The 20,004-nt window shown below is 38.7% G+C and overlaps 3 protein-coding genes across 3 annotated transcripts; 1 reads left to right on the forward strand and 2 right to left on the reverse strand.

The window, feature by feature from the left end:
• Positions 1-4,085: 4,085 nt before the first annotated feature.
• Positions 4,086-6,313, reverse strand: LOC139444866 (uncharacterized). Its single transcript, XM_071225857.1, has 3 exons — positions 6,175-6,313; positions 4,321-4,440; positions 4,086-4,144 (listed from the first exon to the last, which is right to left on the reverse strand). The coding sequence occupies exons 1-3, from the start codon at positions 6,311-6,313 to the stop codon at positions 4,086-4,088; spliced, it is 318 nt and encodes a 105-aa protein (XP_071081958.1).
• Positions 6,314-8,447: 2,134 nt separating this feature from the next.
• LOC139444947 (uncharacterized) lies at positions 8,448-9,557 on the forward strand. The gene is made up of 3 exons (XM_071225968.1): positions 8,448-8,586; positions 9,196-9,315; positions 9,499-9,557. The coding sequence occupies exons 1-3, from the start codon at positions 8,448-8,450 to the stop codon at positions 9,555-9,557; spliced, it is 318 nt and encodes a 105-aa protein (XP_071082069.1).
• Positions 9,558-12,448: 2,891 nt separating this feature from the next.
• Positions 12,449-13,664, reverse strand: LOC139444946 (uncharacterized). The gene is made up of 3 exons (XM_071225967.1): positions 13,526-13,664; positions 12,684-12,803; positions 12,449-12,507 (listed from the first exon to the last, which is right to left on the reverse strand). Exons 1-3 carry the CDS (start codon positions 13,662-13,664, stop codon positions 12,449-12,451), a joined length of 318 nt encoding a protein of 105 aa, XP_071082068.1.
• Between the last annotated feature and the right edge of the window lie 6,340 nt (positions 13,665-20,004).

Below are 20,004 nucleotides of genomic sequence, written 5' to 3' on the forward strand. Positions count from 1 at the left end.
AATAATCGAGTATGGACCAGACAATCCATTGATTAATATCATGAAAATAATTCCTCGCAATTGGTATTCGATGACATGCATCAACCAAGTCAGCGAGCCTAACCACCCGATCCCGTTAGTCGCTTCTTACGACAAACATGGTCGCCTTATGGTTTGCTGAAGACCTATTCTATCACGGATCTTCACGGCTCGTTATGTTAAGCGAGTGAGTGAGATAGTTTAATGTTAACGTCACATCGACAATACACTACTTCAGTCATATCATGACGACATATAGTTATACATTCCTAACACACACACACACACACACAAACACACACACACACACACACACACACACACACACACACACACACACACACACACACACACACGCACCAGTGATGGACAGTATCATAAGTAGATTATCACAGTTTCAAATTAAATCAAGTTGAGAGCATGTAAAAGACAACAACAACACAAAAAAACGGACAAGGAACCGTAGGGACGATACTTCTGCCACCTGCATGGTTCCCCAGCAGAATTGACACTATCCCTTCAGCTGCTGGCAAGTGTAGTCAGTTTAATCCACCAGTTAAAACTAACAAATATACTACACTTATAAATGTGACAGTTTAAATTTACTTTGAAAGATGTGGAACGTATGTACCCTCTCAGGGGGACACTGATATCAGATTCTTTATTCTCCATAGACCACCGACGGTGGTACAAGAGCATACTTAAAGTACAGAGATAAATATAATATGTACATCAAGACGGCTGTGTGCATTTAGAGTTAGCATTCAAGGTGTTTAATACAAATAATACATATACATTATGCATGTGGAACGTATGTACCCTATCAGGGGGACACTGATATCACTGTACTTGGATTCAACCACAAACAATCTCAGTTGCGAATTTGAAAACATGTTTTTAAAAAAATATTAACAAAAATATTTCAAATAATTCTATATCCTTTAAAAGCCAATATTTAAACGAGAATTAATTCTACGAAAAAGATCTTTAATAGATGATGATTTGAAACATTGATCTTTCATCACAAGGGATGCAGAATGGAGGGTCCTCACCTTTCAATAAATGTTCACGACTTTAGCGTCAATGGCCAATACGACATCATCGGTTTTTGACCTTTCCAAATCTGGACTGACTAACCAAAATCGGTGTAACCGATGGTTGGTGTAATTTCATGTAGCGTATTTACACCTACTCGGGTGTCCCTCTTCCTTTGCATGAGGGGTCACGGGTGGCCCAGTCGTCTAAGGCGCCGCTATTCCATTGAACACACCAGAAACCTATGATTGTGGGTTCGAATCCCAGTTCGCCCCGATTATGTTTCTAGGTTTGTCAGCACCATACCCGTCTCGTGGGTTTCACCGAAGTGGTAAACTTTTGAAACCTGCATCACTTTGGACTTTCCTCCCACATTAAGCTGACAGGCCGTGATATAACTGGAATATTGTTAAAAGCGGCGTTAAACCCAACTCACTCACTCACTCCTTTGCATTAGATCATTGATGTAACATCTAATTACAAGCTAATAATCACTGTCACAGATTTGTTGAGTGTTTTTGCAGCCGTATCGGCCATTGAAACATGGCTGGGTAACCACCAAAAGACGATGTCATATTGGCCAGTAGCTATTAAAACACGCCATATCATTAAAACACGCAAAAATGTCGACCGAGAGTGGATGTTTACATGACACATTTTGTAATAGCCTGAAGGCACGAAGGAGAATGGGAAAAGGTATAAGCTGTTTATGTTCAGATTGGTTCTTGATATATTTTAGTGCTGTTAAAATGACATTTGCTTCTACTGTGAATATGGAACTGTTATATGGTAATCTTGAAGATAGTGTTCTAGATCCAATGATAGTGACATTAGCAACTGTGCCACCATCCTTGGATCCATCTGTAAGAAGAAAACAGCGTTATCCCTATCCCCCGCCATTATAATTATATTTGTTCATTTAGTAGTGGATATAACCAACGCAAAGTATCAATATGCATGTTTCAAAGTAGAGTAGAGGAATGCCTAGAAACATAATCGGGGCGAACTGCGATTCGAACCCACAATCATAGGTTTCTGGTGTGTTCATGGGACACGACTCTGCACAGCGACTCGCGGCGCCTTAGACGACTGGGCCATCCGTGACCCCTCATGCAAAAGAAGAGGGACACCCGAATAGGTGTAAATACGCTACATGAAATTACACCAACCATCGGTTACACCGATTTTTGTTAGTCAGTCCAGATTTGGAAAGGTCAAAAACCGATGATGTCGTATTGGCCATTGACGCTAAAGTCATGAACATTTATTGAAAGGTGAGGACCCTCCATTCTGCATCCCTTGTGATGAAAGATCAATGTTTCAAATCATCATCTATTAAAGATCTTTTTCGTAGAATTAATTCTCGTTTAAATATTGGCTTTTAAAGGATATAGAATTATTTGAAATATTTTTGTTAATATTTTTTTAAAAACATGTTTTCAAATTCGCAACTGAGATTGTTTGTGGTTGAATCCAAGTACAGTGATATCAGTGTCCCCCTGATAGGGTACATACGTTCCACATGCATAATGTATATGTATTATTTGTATTTAACACCTTGAATGCTAACTCTAAATGCACACAGCCGTCTTGATGTACACATTATATTTATCTCTGTACTTTAAGTATGCTCTTGTACCACCGTCGGTGGTCTATGGAGAATAAAGAATCTGATATCAGTGTCCCCCTGAGAGGGTATATACGTTCCACATCTTTCAAAGTAAATTTAAACTGTCACATTTATAAGCGTAGTATATTTGTTAGTTTTAACTGGTGGATTAAACTTACTACACTTGCCAGCAGCTGAAGGGATAGTGTCAATTCTGCTTGGGAACCGTGCAGGTGGCAGAAGTATCGTCCCTAAGGTTCCTTGTCCGTTTTTTATATTGTGTTGTTGTTTTCTTTTACATGCTCTCAACTTGATTTAATTTGAAACTGTGATAATCTAGTTATGATACTGTCCATCACTGATGCGTGTGTGTGTGTGTGTGTGTGTGTGTGTGTGTGTGTGTGTGTGTGTGTGTGTGTGTGTGTGTGTGTTAGGAATGTATAACTATATGTCGTCATGATATGGCTGAAATAGTGTATTGTCGATGTGACATTGAACTATCTCACTCACTCGCTTAACATAACGAGCCGTGAAGATCCGTGATAGAATAGGTCTTCAGCAAACCATAAGGCGACCATGCTTGTCGTAAGAAGCGACTAACGGGATCGGGTGGTTAGGCTCGCTGACTTGGTTGATGCATGTCATCGAATACCAATTGCGAGGAATTATTTTCATGATATTAATCACTGGATTGTCTGGTCCATACTCGATTATTTACAGACCGCCGTCACATAGCTGGAATATTGCTGAGTGCGGCGTTCAACAACAAACAAACACTCAAACATCATATACCTTTCTCATCTCATGATGATATTATTTGAATATATTTTTTTAAAAACTGCAAAAGATGTCAGTGTAGAACAATGTGAACATACATATGCTCATGTCATATCTCCTTTTGAGGAACTACCTTTGCTGGTAATGTTGTACGATTAAACAAACAAAAAACAAAACAAATACTGTATATCAGATATACTTGATATAATATACAATTTGCTGATTATGTTGTTGTACGATTGCAGATCAATATTATGTTGAACGAGATGGTGGTAGTGAACACATTAGAAATCAGATACAAGCATAACATATTGGATCACCTGTTGTCTGAAATGACACCTGTAAAGACGTCTTTAATGAGCAAGACACAACAAAGGTGATTGTAATAATTATTTATTGAAACTATTGACTTGTGGGAACACTATTCAGGAATACATCCTCGAAATCGCCATCAAAGTGCGATGCCAGTGTCTCTTCAATAGAGTGATCTACAAAAGAAATACATCAAATCATATGATCTTGGCATAGTTGACATGAAATTATTGCTGAAGCATACATTTTCAGATACAGTTATGTTGAACGGATGACGGTTTCTACTGTATAAAACGGATCATTGCAGTAAGATTTGCTCCACCTTACATTTGACTCACTGCTCCAAGTTGTTGATGCTCCTTGCGAACTCTTCCAAACTCACGCTTGAGTCTCCTAAATGGAGAAAGGTTGTTGCAGTCAGTCAGAATATATGTTCAGGAGTCAGATTTATTCGGGCAAAGGGTCCACATTACCCATGAGCGTCAAAACAAATACAAACACTTGACAAATAATTACATTATTTTAAACATTTCATTTGTATAAATGAAGTTGAAGGCAAAAGCTCTTACCATTTTCATCTGAGAACGAAAGGAGCTCCATGGCCGATCGTCTGTCCATTAGCGTCTCAGCTTCGGATAGGTCAATTGTCCCGTCCATGTTTGTATCAAGGTTATCCACATTACGTTTGCCTTGAATGAAAATAGTCATGTTTGGAAAGATACAAAATGAAAGAACACGAATGCATTTTCGGTTAAGGAATATGAGATAGTGGTCACTTTTAATCAGGCTATGAGTATTGATATCAAATGAACATATTTATATTTATCATATGGGTAGGTTTCTCGTCGGGATAAAGCCAACGGATAAAAACGATATCCGTTGGGGTCATATGCGGATAGAGATGCAAATATCAAAGGTCAAGTAGGGACTACTTTCAGTGTTTATAAACAAACATGGCGTCGCACTTGTCATTCGGCGATCGAGTCAGAATTAACCATCGTGAATCTGGATAAACTACAGGGATAACTGATACAATTATTTTAAAAAAACAGTCTTATATACTGAAAGTCAGTGTCGAACTGTGTCGTAACTAAGGCATTTTATAGGTTTGGGCAACTTTGGAGATATAAATTTCGAAACAATTTTGCGAGGGCACAAGGCCTAGCCAAGCGGGATCAGAAGCCATATCTGTGCTTGTAGACCTCTGCGGCTTGAAACCTTTTCCACAAATAAAATAGTTGGGTTTAGGCAAAATATGTATGAATCGTTACCTTGTTTCGTGTTGGCGCTGTGTATACATCTGACTACACTTCTTAACGTTATGACAGAACAGGCCGACTGTGAACAATCACTGGCCGTGACGTCTCATAGACTAGGGTGAGAGTAGCTTCCCTTTGACAAAGGGCAGTTACTCTAGCGGACAGACCGATGGATTGTCGCGAAAGGCAATTAAAAACAATTGTTGTTTTGCGTATATGTTGCTTCGCCACTGTATAAGAAACAGATTTCAGTTTCAACTATATTGGCTTCTGTCACTGTCCGACTGACACATCACCTACCCTGTGACGTAATAAATATTAATGCGCGCATACCAGGAAAACTCGCAATGTTTAGGTAATGTTTGTGAGTGAGGGGAAGCGATTTTAAAGCACAGAATTGAAGAATGACATTATATGATAAAGAGGTTATCACGCTTGTGTGTTTAGGGATGGTAAATATCCTGTATTAGGAATAAACACTATGTATTTAGCTCGCCAAGGCTCGCTAAATACAATGTATATTCCTAATGCAGGATATTTACCATCCCCAAACACACTCGCGTGATAACCTCTATACATCTTCAGTAACATTCCAAAACATATACTTGTTTCCATTTCAAATCGTCATCCTATATAGCTCTTCGGCTGGCTGACTAACATTTACATCAAAACAAATAGCGAACACCATTCTGTCTCATTCTGTAGTGCTTAATGACATGATCACATTTTCATTATGTTCGTTTTCTAGATTAGACTAGTCCATGTAATATTTTCATACATTCAAAAACAATGTTCGGTGTCCGTTTTCGTTCAGCAATATTCCAGGTAATATAACAGTTGGACTTAAATAACTGGGTGTGGCACAGACAATCCAGTGACTTATATCATGAGCATCGGTCTACACAACTGCATGATTATAGAAAGCATCTTGTCGGTTACAATTTTTACACTGAAAGCAGAGTTGGCCTTTTAGGCATTTAATTTATTACTTTCATTTGAACCTGATGTAAAAGAGAGACGTTAATGTACTTGATACATCACCAATTTGGTCCTACTACAGCCGCTCATTGTTCTATAACTTAAACCGTAACTCCAGTACAGTTTGGGAAAATAGAGGATACTGTATGTCAGGCACTTAATGAAGTACTCTTTGGCTTCGCTCACCCAACAACACCCTGGCTCCAATCCGTGCTATTGTGCCAACTGTGCGCCATCTAACGAACCGTCGTCTCCGTCGTCCCCAAGCATCAGACTGAGGGATGGAGACTATGGCCACAAGCAGGAGGACAAGGAACAAACGCATCTTGGGATGTATTCTGCAGTGAAAATAAATTCTTTTAGCGAGTGAGCGAGTTGGGTTTAACGCAGCTATTAACAGTTATATCACGGCGTGTCAGCTTAATATGGGAGGGAAGGCCGCAGTGATGCAGGTTTTAGACGTTTACCACTTCGGCGAAACCCACGAGCACGGGTATGGTGCTTACAAACTTAGAAACATAACCGGGGTGAACCGGGATTCCAACCCACAATCTGGCGTGCCCAAGGAACGCAACTCAGCACCGCGAATTGCGGCGCCTTAGACGACTGAGCCCCCCGTGCCCCACTGAATTGTTTTAAGAAGCCGCATTCTCATGTGGGTGTGATTATTGTTGCTGATTGTCTTATGAAACGCTGATTGCTTAAGATGTAATGGGTTTGACGACTGACTATCATTACAAACAATTAAATCCTCAGTTAAATCCACATTTTGTAACCAATGCCAACTGAAATGATAAGTTACACGTAAACTAATCAGACAGATAGTATTACTCACCAGGAGGACACGAGACAGGTCACAGTTGTTATGAATGTCGTGTCCCTGGTATTTATACATTCTTTCCATTCATCAACCCGTGAAGTGAATCTGTTGCCAAAATATGTTAAGTGCCTGTTTGACAGAAACGTGCAAATGTAAATATGAAAAGAGATAAGTATCTACTTAGTCCACACCTCTTAATTGTCCTCTTTACGAGGGCTGTGTGTGAAGTGTATTTGTGTGTGATATCTATTTTTTTAAATTGTTTGAGAATATTTAAAAGAAACTTATCACACCTCCATGTCAGAATATTCAGATCTAATTGGTTCATGTGATACTGATAAAATTCTATGTATTTCCAGTGGGAGGGAAATACATTTCTGAGTGGGAAAATACCCCGACATGAAAAAAACAGGCTGCACGTGTATTTATGAGCGAGGCCATATATATTGCACCCTGCTACGAAGCACAAAGCTGCACATTGTTTACGAGTCAAAGAATGACACGAGAAACATCACTAGTTACCCTTAGCTCATTCGAGCAGTGGTTTTCTATCTGTTTTCAATTTGTTTTAATTTTTAATCGCTGTGGCAGTATCACACGGGGTATATGTGAATTTGTGCGTCCCACGTTAGGTTTTAAACCACGAGCTGGATACTGCTACAATTTCTTATATTTGTGTACCAGAGGTGTATATGGCCATCTCTGAGAAAAATATATTTTCCATTCAGCAAACACTGGAAGCCTTCAATTTGTAGATCCAAAATAAAAGAAACCAAAACATTGGCATGTTTATAGAAAGCATCTTGTCGGTTACAATTTTTACACTGAAAGCACAGTTGTATGTAAACTTGTAAACTTAAATATTCTCAAACAATTTTTTTTAAAATAAATATCACACACAAATACACTTCACACACATCCCTCGTAAAGAGGACAATTAGGAGGTGTGGACTAAGTAGATACTTATCTCTTTTCATATTTACATTTGCACGTTTCTGTCAAACAGGCACTTAACATATTTTGGCAACAGATTCACTTCACGGGTTGATGAATGGAAAGAATGTATAAATACCAGGGACACGACATTCATAACAACTGTGACCTGTCTCGTGTCCTTCTGGTAAGTAATACTTTAGGCACTATCTGTCTGATTAGTTTACGTGTAACTTATCATTTCAGTTGGCATTGGTTACAAAATGTGGATTTAACTGAGGATTTAATTGTTTGTAATGATAGTCAGTCGTCAAATCCATTACATCTTAAGCAATCAGCGTTTCATAAGGCAATCAGCAACAATAATCACACCCACATGAGAATGCGGCTTCTTAAAACAATTCAGTGGGGCACGGGGAGCTCAGTCGTCTAAGGCGCCGCTATTCGCGGTGCTGAGTTGCGTTCCTTGGGCACGCCAGATTGTGGGTTGGAATCCCGGTTCACCCCGGTTATGTTTCTAAGTTTGTAAGCACCATACCCGTGCTCGTGGGTTTCGCCGAAGTGGTAAACGTCTAAAACCTGCATCACTGCGGCCTTCCCTCCCATATTAAGCTGACACGCCGTGATATAACTGTTAATAGCTGCGTTAAACCCAACTCGCTCACTCGCTAAAAGAATTTATTTTCACTGCAGAATACATCCCAAGATGCGTTTGTTCCTTGTCCTCCTGCTTGTGGCCATAGTCTCCATCCCTCAGTCTGATGCCTGGGGACGACGGAGACGACGGTTCGTTAGATGGCGCACAGTTGGCACAATAGCACGGATTGGAGCCAGGGTGTTGTTGGGTGAGTGAAGCCAAAGAGTACTTCATTAAGTGCCTGACATACAGTATCTTCTATTTTCCCAAACTGTACTGGAGTTACGGATTAAGTTATAGAACAATGAGCGGCTGTAGTAGGACCAAATCGGTGATGTATCAAGTACATTAACGTCTCTCTTTTACATCAGGTTCAAATGAAAGTAATAAATTAAATGCCTAAAAGGCCAACTCTGCTTTCAGTGTAAAAATTGTAACCGACAAGATGCTTTCTATAATCATGCAGTTGTGTAGACCGATGCTCATGATATAAGTTACTGGATTGTCTGTGCCACACCCAGTTATTTAAGGACCACTGTCGTTAAGCACTACAGAATGAGACAAGATGTTGTTCGTTATTTGTTTTGATGTAAATCTTAGTCAGCCAGCCGAAGAGCTATATACATGTACGATGACGATTTGAAATGGAAACGTGTATATGTTTTGGAATGTTACTGTAGATGTATATAAATATGTTCATTTGATATCAATACTCATAGCCTGATTAAAAGTGACCACTATCTCATATTCCTTAACCGAAAATGCATTCGTGTTCTTTCATTTTGTATCTTTCCAAACATGACTATTTTCATTCAAGGCAAACGTAATGTGGATAACCTTGATACAAACATGGACGGCACAATTGACCTGTCCGAAGCTGAGACGCTAATGGACAGACGATCGGCCATGGAGCTCCTTTCGTTCTCAGATGAAAATGGTAAGAGCTTTTGCCTACAACTTCATTGATACAAATGAAATGTTTATTACTTTTAAAATAATGTAATTATTTGTCAAGTTTTTGTATTTTTTTACTCTCATGGGTAATGTGGACCCTTTTCCCGAATAAATCTGACTCCTGAACATTTATTCTGACTGACTGCAACAACCTTTCTCCATTTAGGAGACTCAAGCGTGAGTTTGGAAGAGTTCGCAAGGAACATCAACAACTTGGAGCAGTGAGTCAAATGTAAGGTGGAGCAAATCTTACTGCAATGATCCGTTTTATACAGTAGAAACCGTCATCCGTTCAACATAACTGTATCTGAAAATGTATGCTTCAGCAATAATTTCATGTCAAATATGCCAAGATCATATGATTTGATGTATTTCTTTTGTAGATCACTCCATTGAAGAGACACTGGCATCGCACTTTGAAGGCGATTTCGAGGATGTATTCCTGAATAGTGTTCCCACAAGTCAATAGTTTCAATAAATAATTATAACAATCACCTTTGTTGTGTCTTGCTCATTAAAGACGTCTTTACAGGTGTCATTTCAGACAACAGGTGATCCAATATGTAATGCTTGTATCTGATTTCTAATGTGTTCACTGCCACCATCTCGTTCAACATAATATTGATCTGCAATCGTACAACAACATAATCAGCAAAATGTATATTATATCAAGTATATCTGATATACAATATTTGTTTTGTTTGTTGTTTGTTTAATCGTACAACATTACCAGCAAAGGTAGTTCCTCAAAAGGAGTTATGACATTAGCATATGTATGTTCACATTGTTCTACACTGACATCTTTTGCAGTTTTTAAAAAAATATATTCAAATAATATCATTTCTAACACACACACACACACACACACACACACACACACACACACACACACACACACACACACACACACACACACACAAACACACACACAAACACACACACACACACGCACCAGTGATGGACAGTATCATAAGTAGATTATCACAGTTTCAAATTAAATCAAGTTGAGAGCATGTAAAAGACAACAACAACACAATATAAAAAAACGGACAAGGAACCGTAGGGACGATACTTCTGCCACCTGCACGGTTCCCCAGCAGATTTGACACTATCCCTTCAGCTGCTGGCAAGTGTAGTCAGTTTAATCCACCAGTTAAAACTAACAAATATACTACGCTTATAAATGTGATAGTTTAAATTTACTTTAAAAGAGGTGGAACGTATATATCCTCTCAGGGGGACACTGATATCAGATTCTTTATTCTCCATAGACCACCGACGGTGGTACAACAGCATACATAAAGTACAGAGATAAATATAATATGTACATCAAGACGGCTGTGTGCATTTAGAGTTAGCATTCAAGGTGTTAAATACAAATAATACATATACATTATGCATGTGGAACGTATGTACCCTATCAGGGGGACACTGATATCACTGTACTTGGATTCAACCACAAACAATCTCTATTTTTTTAAAAACATGTTTTCAAATTCGCAACTGAGATTGTTTGTGGTTGAATCCAAGTACAGTGATATCAGTGTCCCCCTGAGAGGGTACATACGTTCCACATGCATAATGTATATGTATTATTTGTATTTAACACCTTGAATGCTAACTCTAAATGCACACAGCCGTCTTGATGTACATATTATATTTATCTCTGTACTTTAAGTATGCTCTTGTACCACCGTCGGTGGTCTATGGAGAATAAAGAATCTGATATCAGTGTCCCCCTGAGAGGGTACATACGTTCCACATCTTTCAAAGTAAATTTAAACTGTCACATTTATAAGTGTAGTATATTTGTTAGTTTTAACTGGTGGATTAAACTGACTACACTTGCCAGCAGCTGAAGGGATAGTGTCAATTCTGCTGGGGAACCGTGCAGGTGGCAGAAGTATCGTCCCTACGGTTCCTTGTCCGTTTTTTATATTGTGTTGTTGTTGTCTTTTACATGCTCTCAACTTGATTTAATTTGAAACTGTGATAATCTACTTATGATACTGTCCATCACTGGTGCGTGTGTGTGTGTGTGTGTGTGTGTGTGTGTGTGTGTGTGTGTGTGTGTGTGTGTGTGTGTGTGTGTTTGTGTGTGTGTGTGTGTGTGTGTGTTAGGAATGTATAACTATATGTTGTCATGATATGACTGAAATAGTGTATTGTCGATGTGACGTTAACATTGAACTATCTCACTCACTCGCTTAACATAACGAGCCGTGAAGATCCGGGATAGAATAGGTCTTCAGCAAACCATAAGGCGACCATGCTTGTCGTAAGAAGCGACTAACGGGATCGGGTGGTTAGGCTTGCTGACTTGGTTGATGCATGTCATCGAATACCAATTGCGAGGAATTATTTTCATGATATTAATCACTGGATTGTCTGGTCCATACTCGATTATTTACAGACCGCCGTCACATAGCTGGAATATTGCTGAGTGCGGCGTTCAACAACAAACAAACACTTAAATATCATATACCTTTCTCATCTCATGATGATATTATTTGAATATATTTTTTTTTAAACTGCAAAAGATGTCAGTGTAGAACAATGTGAACATACATATGCTCATGTCATAACTCCTTTTGAGGAACTACCTTTGCTGGTATTGTTGTACGATTAAACAAACAACAGACAAAACAAATATTGTATATGCGATATACTTGATATAATATACATTTTGCTGATTATGTTGTTGTACGATTGCAGATCAATATTATGTTGAACGAGATGGTGGCAGTGAACACATTAGAAATCAGATACAAGCATTACATATTGGATCACCTGTTGTCTGAAATGACACCTGTAAAGACGTCTTTAATGAGCAAGACACAACAAAGGTGATTGTTATAATTATTTATTGAAACTATTGACTTGTGGGAACACTATTCAGGAATACATCCTCGAAATCGCCTTCAAAGTGCGATGCCAGTGTCTCTTCAATAGAGTGATCTACAAAAGAAATACATCAAATCATATGATCTTGGCATATTTGACATGAAATTATTGCTGAAGCATACATTTTCAGATACAGTTATGTTGAACGGATGATGGTTTCTACTGTATAAAACGGATCATTGCAGTAAGATTTGCTCCACCTTACATTTGACTCACTGCTCCAAGTTGTTGATGCTCCTTGCGAACTCTTCCAAACTCACGCTTGAGTCTCCTAAATGGAGAAAGGTTGTTGCAGTCAGTCAAAATAAATGTTCAGGAGTCAGATTTATTCGGGAAAAGGGTCCACATTACCCATGAGCGACAAAACAAATACAAACACTTGACAAATAATTACCTTAATTTGAACATTTCATTTGTATAAATGAAGTTGAAGGCAAAAGCTCTTACCATTTTCATCTAAGAACGAAAGGAGCTCCATGGCCGATCGTCTGTCCATTAGCGTCTCAGCTTCGGATAGGTCAATTGTGCCGTCCATGTTTGTATCAAGGTTATCCACATTACGTTTGCCTTGAATGAAAATAGTCATGTTTGGAAAGATACAAAATGAAAGAACACGAATGCATTTTCGGTTAAGGAATATGAGATAGTGGTCACTTTTAATCAGGCTATGAGTATTGATATCAAATGAATATATTTATATACATCTACAGTAACATTCCAAAACATATACTCGTTTCCATTTCAAATCGTCATCGTATGTAGCTCTTCGGCTGGCTGTCTAAGATTTACATCAAAACAAATAACGAACAACATTCTGTCTCATTCTGTAGTGCTTAATGACATGATCACATTTTCATTATGTTCGTTTTCTAGATTAGACTAGTCCATGTAATATTTTCATACATTCAAAAACAATGTTCGGTGTCCGTTTTCGTTCAGCAATATTCCAGGTAATATAACAGTGGGACTTAAATAACTGGGTGTGGCACAGACAATCCAGTGACTTATATCATGAGCATCGGTCTACACAACTGCATGATTATAGAAAGCATCTTGTCGGTTACAATTTTTACACTGAAAGCAGAGTTGGCCTTTTAGGCATTTAATTTATTACTTTCATATGAACCTGATGTAAAAGAAAGACGTTAATGTACTTGATACATCATCGATTTGGTCCTATCACAGCCGCTCATTGTTCTATAACTTAAACCGTAACTCCATTACAGTTTGGGAAAATAGAAGAAACTGTATGTCAGGCACTTAATGAAGTACTCTTTGACTTCGCTCACCCAACAACACCCTGGCTCCAATCTTTGCTATTGTGCCAACTGTGCGCCATCTAACGAACCGTCGTCTCCGTCGTCCCCAAGCATCAGACTGAGGGATGGAGACTATGGCCACAAGCAGGAGGACAAGGAACAAACGCATCTTGGGATGTATTCTGCAGTGAAAATAAATTCTTTTAGCGTGTGAGCGAGTTGGGTTTAACGCAGCTATTAACAGTTATATCACGGCGTGTCAGCTTAATATGGGAGGGAAGGCCGCAGTGATGCAGGTTTTAGACGTTTACCACTTCGGCGAAACCCACGAGCACGGGTATGGTGCTTACAAACTTAGAAACATAACCGGGGTGAACCGGGATTCCAACCCACAATCTGGCGTGCCCAAGGAACGCAACTCAGCACCGCGAATTGCGGCGCCTGAGACGACTGAGCCCCCCGTGCCCCACTGAATTGTTTTAAGAAGCCGCATTCTCATGTGGGTGTGATTATTGTTGCTGATTGCCTTATGAAACGCTGATTGCTTAAGATGTAATGGATTTGACGACTGACTATCATTACAAACAATTAAATCCTCAGTTAAATCCACATTTTGTAACCAATGCCAACTGAAATGATAAGTTACACGTAAACTAATCAGACAGATAGTGCATAAAGTATTACTCACCAGAAGGACACGAGACAGGTCACAGTTGTTATGAATGTCGTGTCCCTGGTATTTATACATTCTTTCCGTTCATCAACCCGTGAAGTGAATCTGTTGCCAAAATATGTTAAGTGCCTGTTTGACAGAAACGTGCAAATGTAAATATGAAAAGAGATAAGTATCTACTTAGTCCACGCCTCCTAATTGTCCTCTTTACGAGGGCTGTGTGTGAAGTGTATTTGTGTGTGATATCTATTTTTTTAAATTGTTTGAGAATATTTAAAAGAAACTTATCACACCTCCATGTCAGAATATTCAGATCTAATTGGTTCATGTGATACTGATAAAATTCTATGTATCTCAAGTGGGAGGGAAATATATTTCTGAGTGGGAAAATATATCCCTTATTCCCCGACATGAAAAAAACAGGCTGCACGTGTATTTATGAGCGAGGCCATATATATTGCACCCTACTACGAAGCACAAAGCTGCACATTGTTTACGAGTCAAAGAATGACACGAGAGACATCACTAGTTACCCTTAGCTCATTCGAGCAGTGGTTTTCGATCTGTTTTCAATTTGTCTTAATTTTTAATCGCTGTGGCAGTATCACACAGGGTATATGTGAATTTGTGCGTCCCACGTTAGGTTTTAAACCACGAGCTGGATACTGCTACAACTTCTAATATTTGTGTACCAGAGGTGTATATGGCCATCCCTGAGAAAAATATATTTTCCATTCACAAAACACTGGAAGCCTTCAAAACAACTGATGCATGAAAATACCACTGGGTCACAGGTCAATTAAATTTATTGTATAAGCGCACTTTACAGATATTGTCTCGGTGGGGCGTCCTCTGGCCACTTTGGTTCAGCTGCTGTCACATCTGTCAATCACTTTAACATACATCACAGGGGAAAGGTCAACAAGAAAGGTGACATCGATTTCGAGTAGTTCACATAAGTTTGATAAATACATGATGCCTATGTTTGAAGTAATTTGTTACTTATTGAATATTGAGTCACGGTCAAAAAATTGTTTTCTATTCCTCCTTGTAATGACAAACATGTTTATACCATATCGCCATAGCTTGAAACTTAAAAAACACTTGGGACAGAGAATTCGAAATTCGTCGTAGTTCTTAAGTTCTTAAATGTGTACCCGAGTCTGTAAATGTGTACGTGAGGCTATTGTTGTGTATAGAATACAGCACTTAAGTAACTGTTAGGTCTTCAAATCTGCACATACACCATTTCGCAAACTACAATGTATATTTATCTATGCTGTAAAAAGCCTGCACGTCAGTCTACACGTCAGCCTTCACAAAGTACTGAACATGCAAATATTCAAAAAAAGGAAAGGAAACGACAAAACAAAAAACAAACTCAAAGAAGCGCATCTCCTCTTGAGGTACCTCTTACTAACTCGTTTGGACCTCTGGATATGGAGGTGACCCTGTCTTCCGATGACAGAGGTAGAAATTCTTCTTCCTCACGACCACGTGAGAGGTCACCTATTGAACCACCGTGACTCCATCAAATAACCTACTCCAATGGAATTGCAAAGGATTTTAAACCGTCTGCTTTATGTCTACAGGAGACATACCTTAAAAGTACTGACAAATTTGATATTAGGCAGTATAACTGTCATCATTCATATTCTCCTCCAGGCGACAAAGCAACTGGAGGGTCATCTATTTTGGTGAGACAGGGCGTGATTCACAGCCCTGTTTCTATCAATTCAAATCTTCAAGCTGTTGCTGTTCGTTTAACTTTGAACATTGTCTTTACTCTGTGTTCCTTGTATATTCCTCCATCCACTATGCTTCAACAAACAGATCTTCAAAATCTATATGATCAGCTACCCAAGCCATGCATCATCGTGGGTGATTTGAATGGACACAACCCTTTATGGGGAAGTGTTACCACAAACAATAAAGGGAAAATACTTGAGGAATTCATTTCAGATAATAATTTATGTATCTGTAATGATGATTCAAACACTTATTTACATCCAGCCACTGGAACGTACTCATCTCTTGATCTGTCTCTCAACGATTCAAATCTATTTAATGAATTTGACTGGTCGGTCCATGATGACCTCTGCGGAAGTGATCACTTTCCCACCATTCTTAAAGCTGTGAACCCGAATCCTGAAAACTCGACATCCAGGTGGAATTTTAAGAAGGCCGATTGGTCATTATATGAAATATTGTGCACTGCAAAATTAACCCCTCATCATTTTCAAAATGTTGAAGATCCGATTCAATTGTTTTCAGATCAGCTCAATGAAATAGCTGATCAAACAATTCCAAAGTCCTCTGCAATTCCTCATATTCGCAAACCGTGGTTTACCTACGAATGTAAACAGGCACGGAAGTGTAGGAAGAAAGCGGAAAAGTACTTTCGCCGACATCCCACAGTTCATAATTTAGATCAAGTAAAAATTACAAATACAAAAGCCAGGCGGGCTTATAAACAAAATAAGTGTCAATCTTGGAGGACCTACGTCTCCAAAATAAATTCCCGTACTCCTATATCCAAAGTATGGAACATGATCCAAAAAATTAAAGGCAAAGGATCAAAATCTTCTGTTCACCGTTTGAAGGAAGGTGATCAGTTATTAACTGATAAATCAGATATTGCCAATAAACTTGGTGAAACATTGGCAAAACATTCGTCATCGTCTAATTATGCCCCTGAATTCATAAAATATCAGAAACAACAGGAAAAGAAAAATGTTAATTTTAACTCTGATAACGGGGAAGACTATAATGAAGTGTTTTCCTTCCATGAGCTACATACAGCCCTTGGGCAAGCTCATGATACAGCGGCTGGTGCTGATAATATTCACTATCAGCTCCTGAAACATTTGCCTGATTCATGTCTAGAAACACTATTAGATATATTTGACCACATATGGACGTCGGGGAATTTTCCTCCTTCTTGGCATAATGCCATTGTAGTCCCTATCCCAAAGCCGGGTCGGGATCATACAGATCCATCCAATTACCGTCCTATATCTTTAACCAGTTGTGTCTGTAAAACCATGGAGCGAATGGTAAATAATAGATTGGTTTGGTTCTTAGAAACCAATAACCTACTAACTAATATTCAATGTGGTTTCCGCAAAAATCGAAGTACTATAGATCATTTAGTACGATTGGAATCGTTTGTGAAAAATGCTCTTGTTAACAAACAACATGCTGTGTCAATTTTTTTCGATCTTGAGAAAGCTTATGACACTACCTTGAAGCATGGCAATTTAAAAGATTTACACGAGTTTGGTCTGAGAGGCCGCTTACCACATTTTATATCACAGTTTTTAGCGGGCAGGCAATTTCAAGTCCGAGTGGGTTCAACCCTGTCTGACCATTATAATCAGGATCAGGGTGTCCCACAAGGAAGTATATTGTCAGTTACTCTATTTAGTATTAAAATCAATAGTCTTTCAAAGGTTTTAAATGATGCAGTAGATGGGTCACTTTTCGTAGATGATTTTAATATATCTTGTCGTGGTAAAAATATGCACACTATTGAGAGACAGCTACACTTATGCCTCAATAAAATACATAAATGGTGTCTAGAGAATGGGTTTAAGTTCTCTAAAGTCAAAACAAACTGTATCCATTTTTGCCGCAAATATAAACCGCATACGGACCCAGAACTGTTTTTGGCTGGTTTTCCTATTAAAGTTGTCAAGGAAGCCAAGTTCTTGGGTATTATATTTGATAATCATCTAACATTTTTACCACATATAATATGGGGAGGGGATCGGACAACACTCCTTCATTTATATCGTTCTCTCATCCGTTCCAAACTCGATTATGGCTCCATTATTTATGGTGGTGCCTGTAAAAGCAACTTAAAATTATTGGATTCAGTACATCATCAAGGACTGAGGCTATGTCTTGGTGCCTTTAGAACTTCACCAGTTGACAGTTTATATGTAGAGGCAGACGAGCCATCTCTTAAACAACGTCGAATTAAACTTTCATTGCAATATGTGACTAAATTATACTCAAATCCGTCGAATCCAGCATACGACTGTGTGTTTAATCCCATGTATGAAAATCTATTCCAGTCAAAACCAAAGCTTGTCACCCCTCTAGGGTTCAGAATTAAGCCACATATTACCGCAGCTACTATTGATCTTTCTACTATCTCACCATACCGGTTACTGTCTACACCTCCTTGGCAACTAGTCAAACCTTAGGTAGACCTGACACTAACTACCCTAAAAAAAGCTGATACAAACAAGTTGATTTATCAACAAGAATATGCCCAGTTGCGGTCAAAATATGATACCCATCGCTCTATTTTTACTGATGGCTCCAAGGATGGTGGCAAAATGTCAAGTGCTACTGTCATTGGATCTAAAAGGGTGTCTTCTAGAATCCCAGATAATAGCTCTATTTTTACAGCTGAGGCCAATGCTATTCTTATAGCTTTGGACTTCATTCAAAACCAATCATCTCAACAGTTCATCATCTTTTCTGATTCCTTGTCATGCTTTCAGGCAATACATAATTGTTCTTCAAATCATCCGTTAATACGTGACATTTTAGAATTGAATAATGTTCTCGCCACTGCCCAATACGACATCGTCTTTTGCTGGTTGCCCAATCATGTTGGCATCGCTGGTAACACTATGGCTGATACTGCTGCAAAGGCAGCCCTCACCAAATCAGTAACACCACTTCTTTTACCATACAGTGATTACAAGCCAGTAATTCGATGCTACATCAATGATCTGATGCAAAAGAAGTGGAACACCCGAGTGGGTATCAACAAACTTATTGTTATAAAACCATCAATAGGGTATATCTACTTGGGTTGCTCTTCAAGACATGATGAAGTTGTTTTGCAACGATGTCGTATTGGACACAGTCGATATACCCACGAGTATCTTTTAAAAGGTGAGGATCCCCCGTTCTGTGTCCCTTGTGATGAGCGAATCACAGTCAAGCATGTTTTGCTTGACTGTTGATTTTTCTCTCACAAGGGATAAATATTATCATTCAACATCTTTAAAGGATCTTTTTTATGATATCAGTGCTCATTTAATTCTCGGTTTTTTAAAAGAAATACTATTATTTGATAAATTTTGAATTGTTTTAGAATAGTTGGATATTTTTGTCAACTGAGATGTATGTAGGCAGTGCCACTGAGGGGGTTAAAGCAGTGTAAAATTAATGTCCCCTGACAGTGGCACGTGAGTTCATATATATTGAAGTAATTAATATCAACTAGTGTTTTAATTCCTTGATTGTGTTTTCTTTTTTAATATTGGTTAATATTTCATACAACCACTCGTGACCAAAGTGATGGCATAAATCCTGCTAGGAATCATGCAGGAAGCAAAAGCACTGTAAGTCCCCATGATCCCCAGTTAGGTGGTCTAGCTTTAGTCGCCAGTGCTCTCTAGCCAGGTTTTACTTTCTAATAACTGTATTGAAAACGTCTTTGTTTTACTATTGCTCAGGTAAGTTTTATGTCTCCACTGTGATAATTACCTTACTGTTTTACTGTCCTTTGACGACAGAAATTTTAATATAATCAATTTGTTCTCATCGCGATATGGCTGCAATATTGCCGATGCGATATAAAATTATAACTAACTCACTCACTGACTTTGCTGTAAAACAACATACACTCAAACCTCGCTGAATCCTCCAGAGCGCAAAGAGAAATTCTATCTCTGTTGTGGAACAAGAAATTCCGTTTTTTTTCCACGATCTACCCCAAGCATAACAAGAATATCAAATGGCCGGTCCACAACATAATACATAAATAATACATAAACACACTTCATATACACCCCTCCCGAAGAGGACAATT

The sequence above is a fragment of the Haliotis cracherodii genome, unplaced genomic scaffold (assembly GCF_022045235.1).
Source record: "Haliotis cracherodii isolate W230 unplaced genomic scaffold, xgHalCrac1.p SCAF_6, whole genome shotgun sequence".
NCBI classification, from domain to species: domain Eukaryota; kingdom Metazoa; phylum Mollusca; class Gastropoda; order Lepetellida; family Haliotidae; genus Haliotis; species Haliotis cracherodii.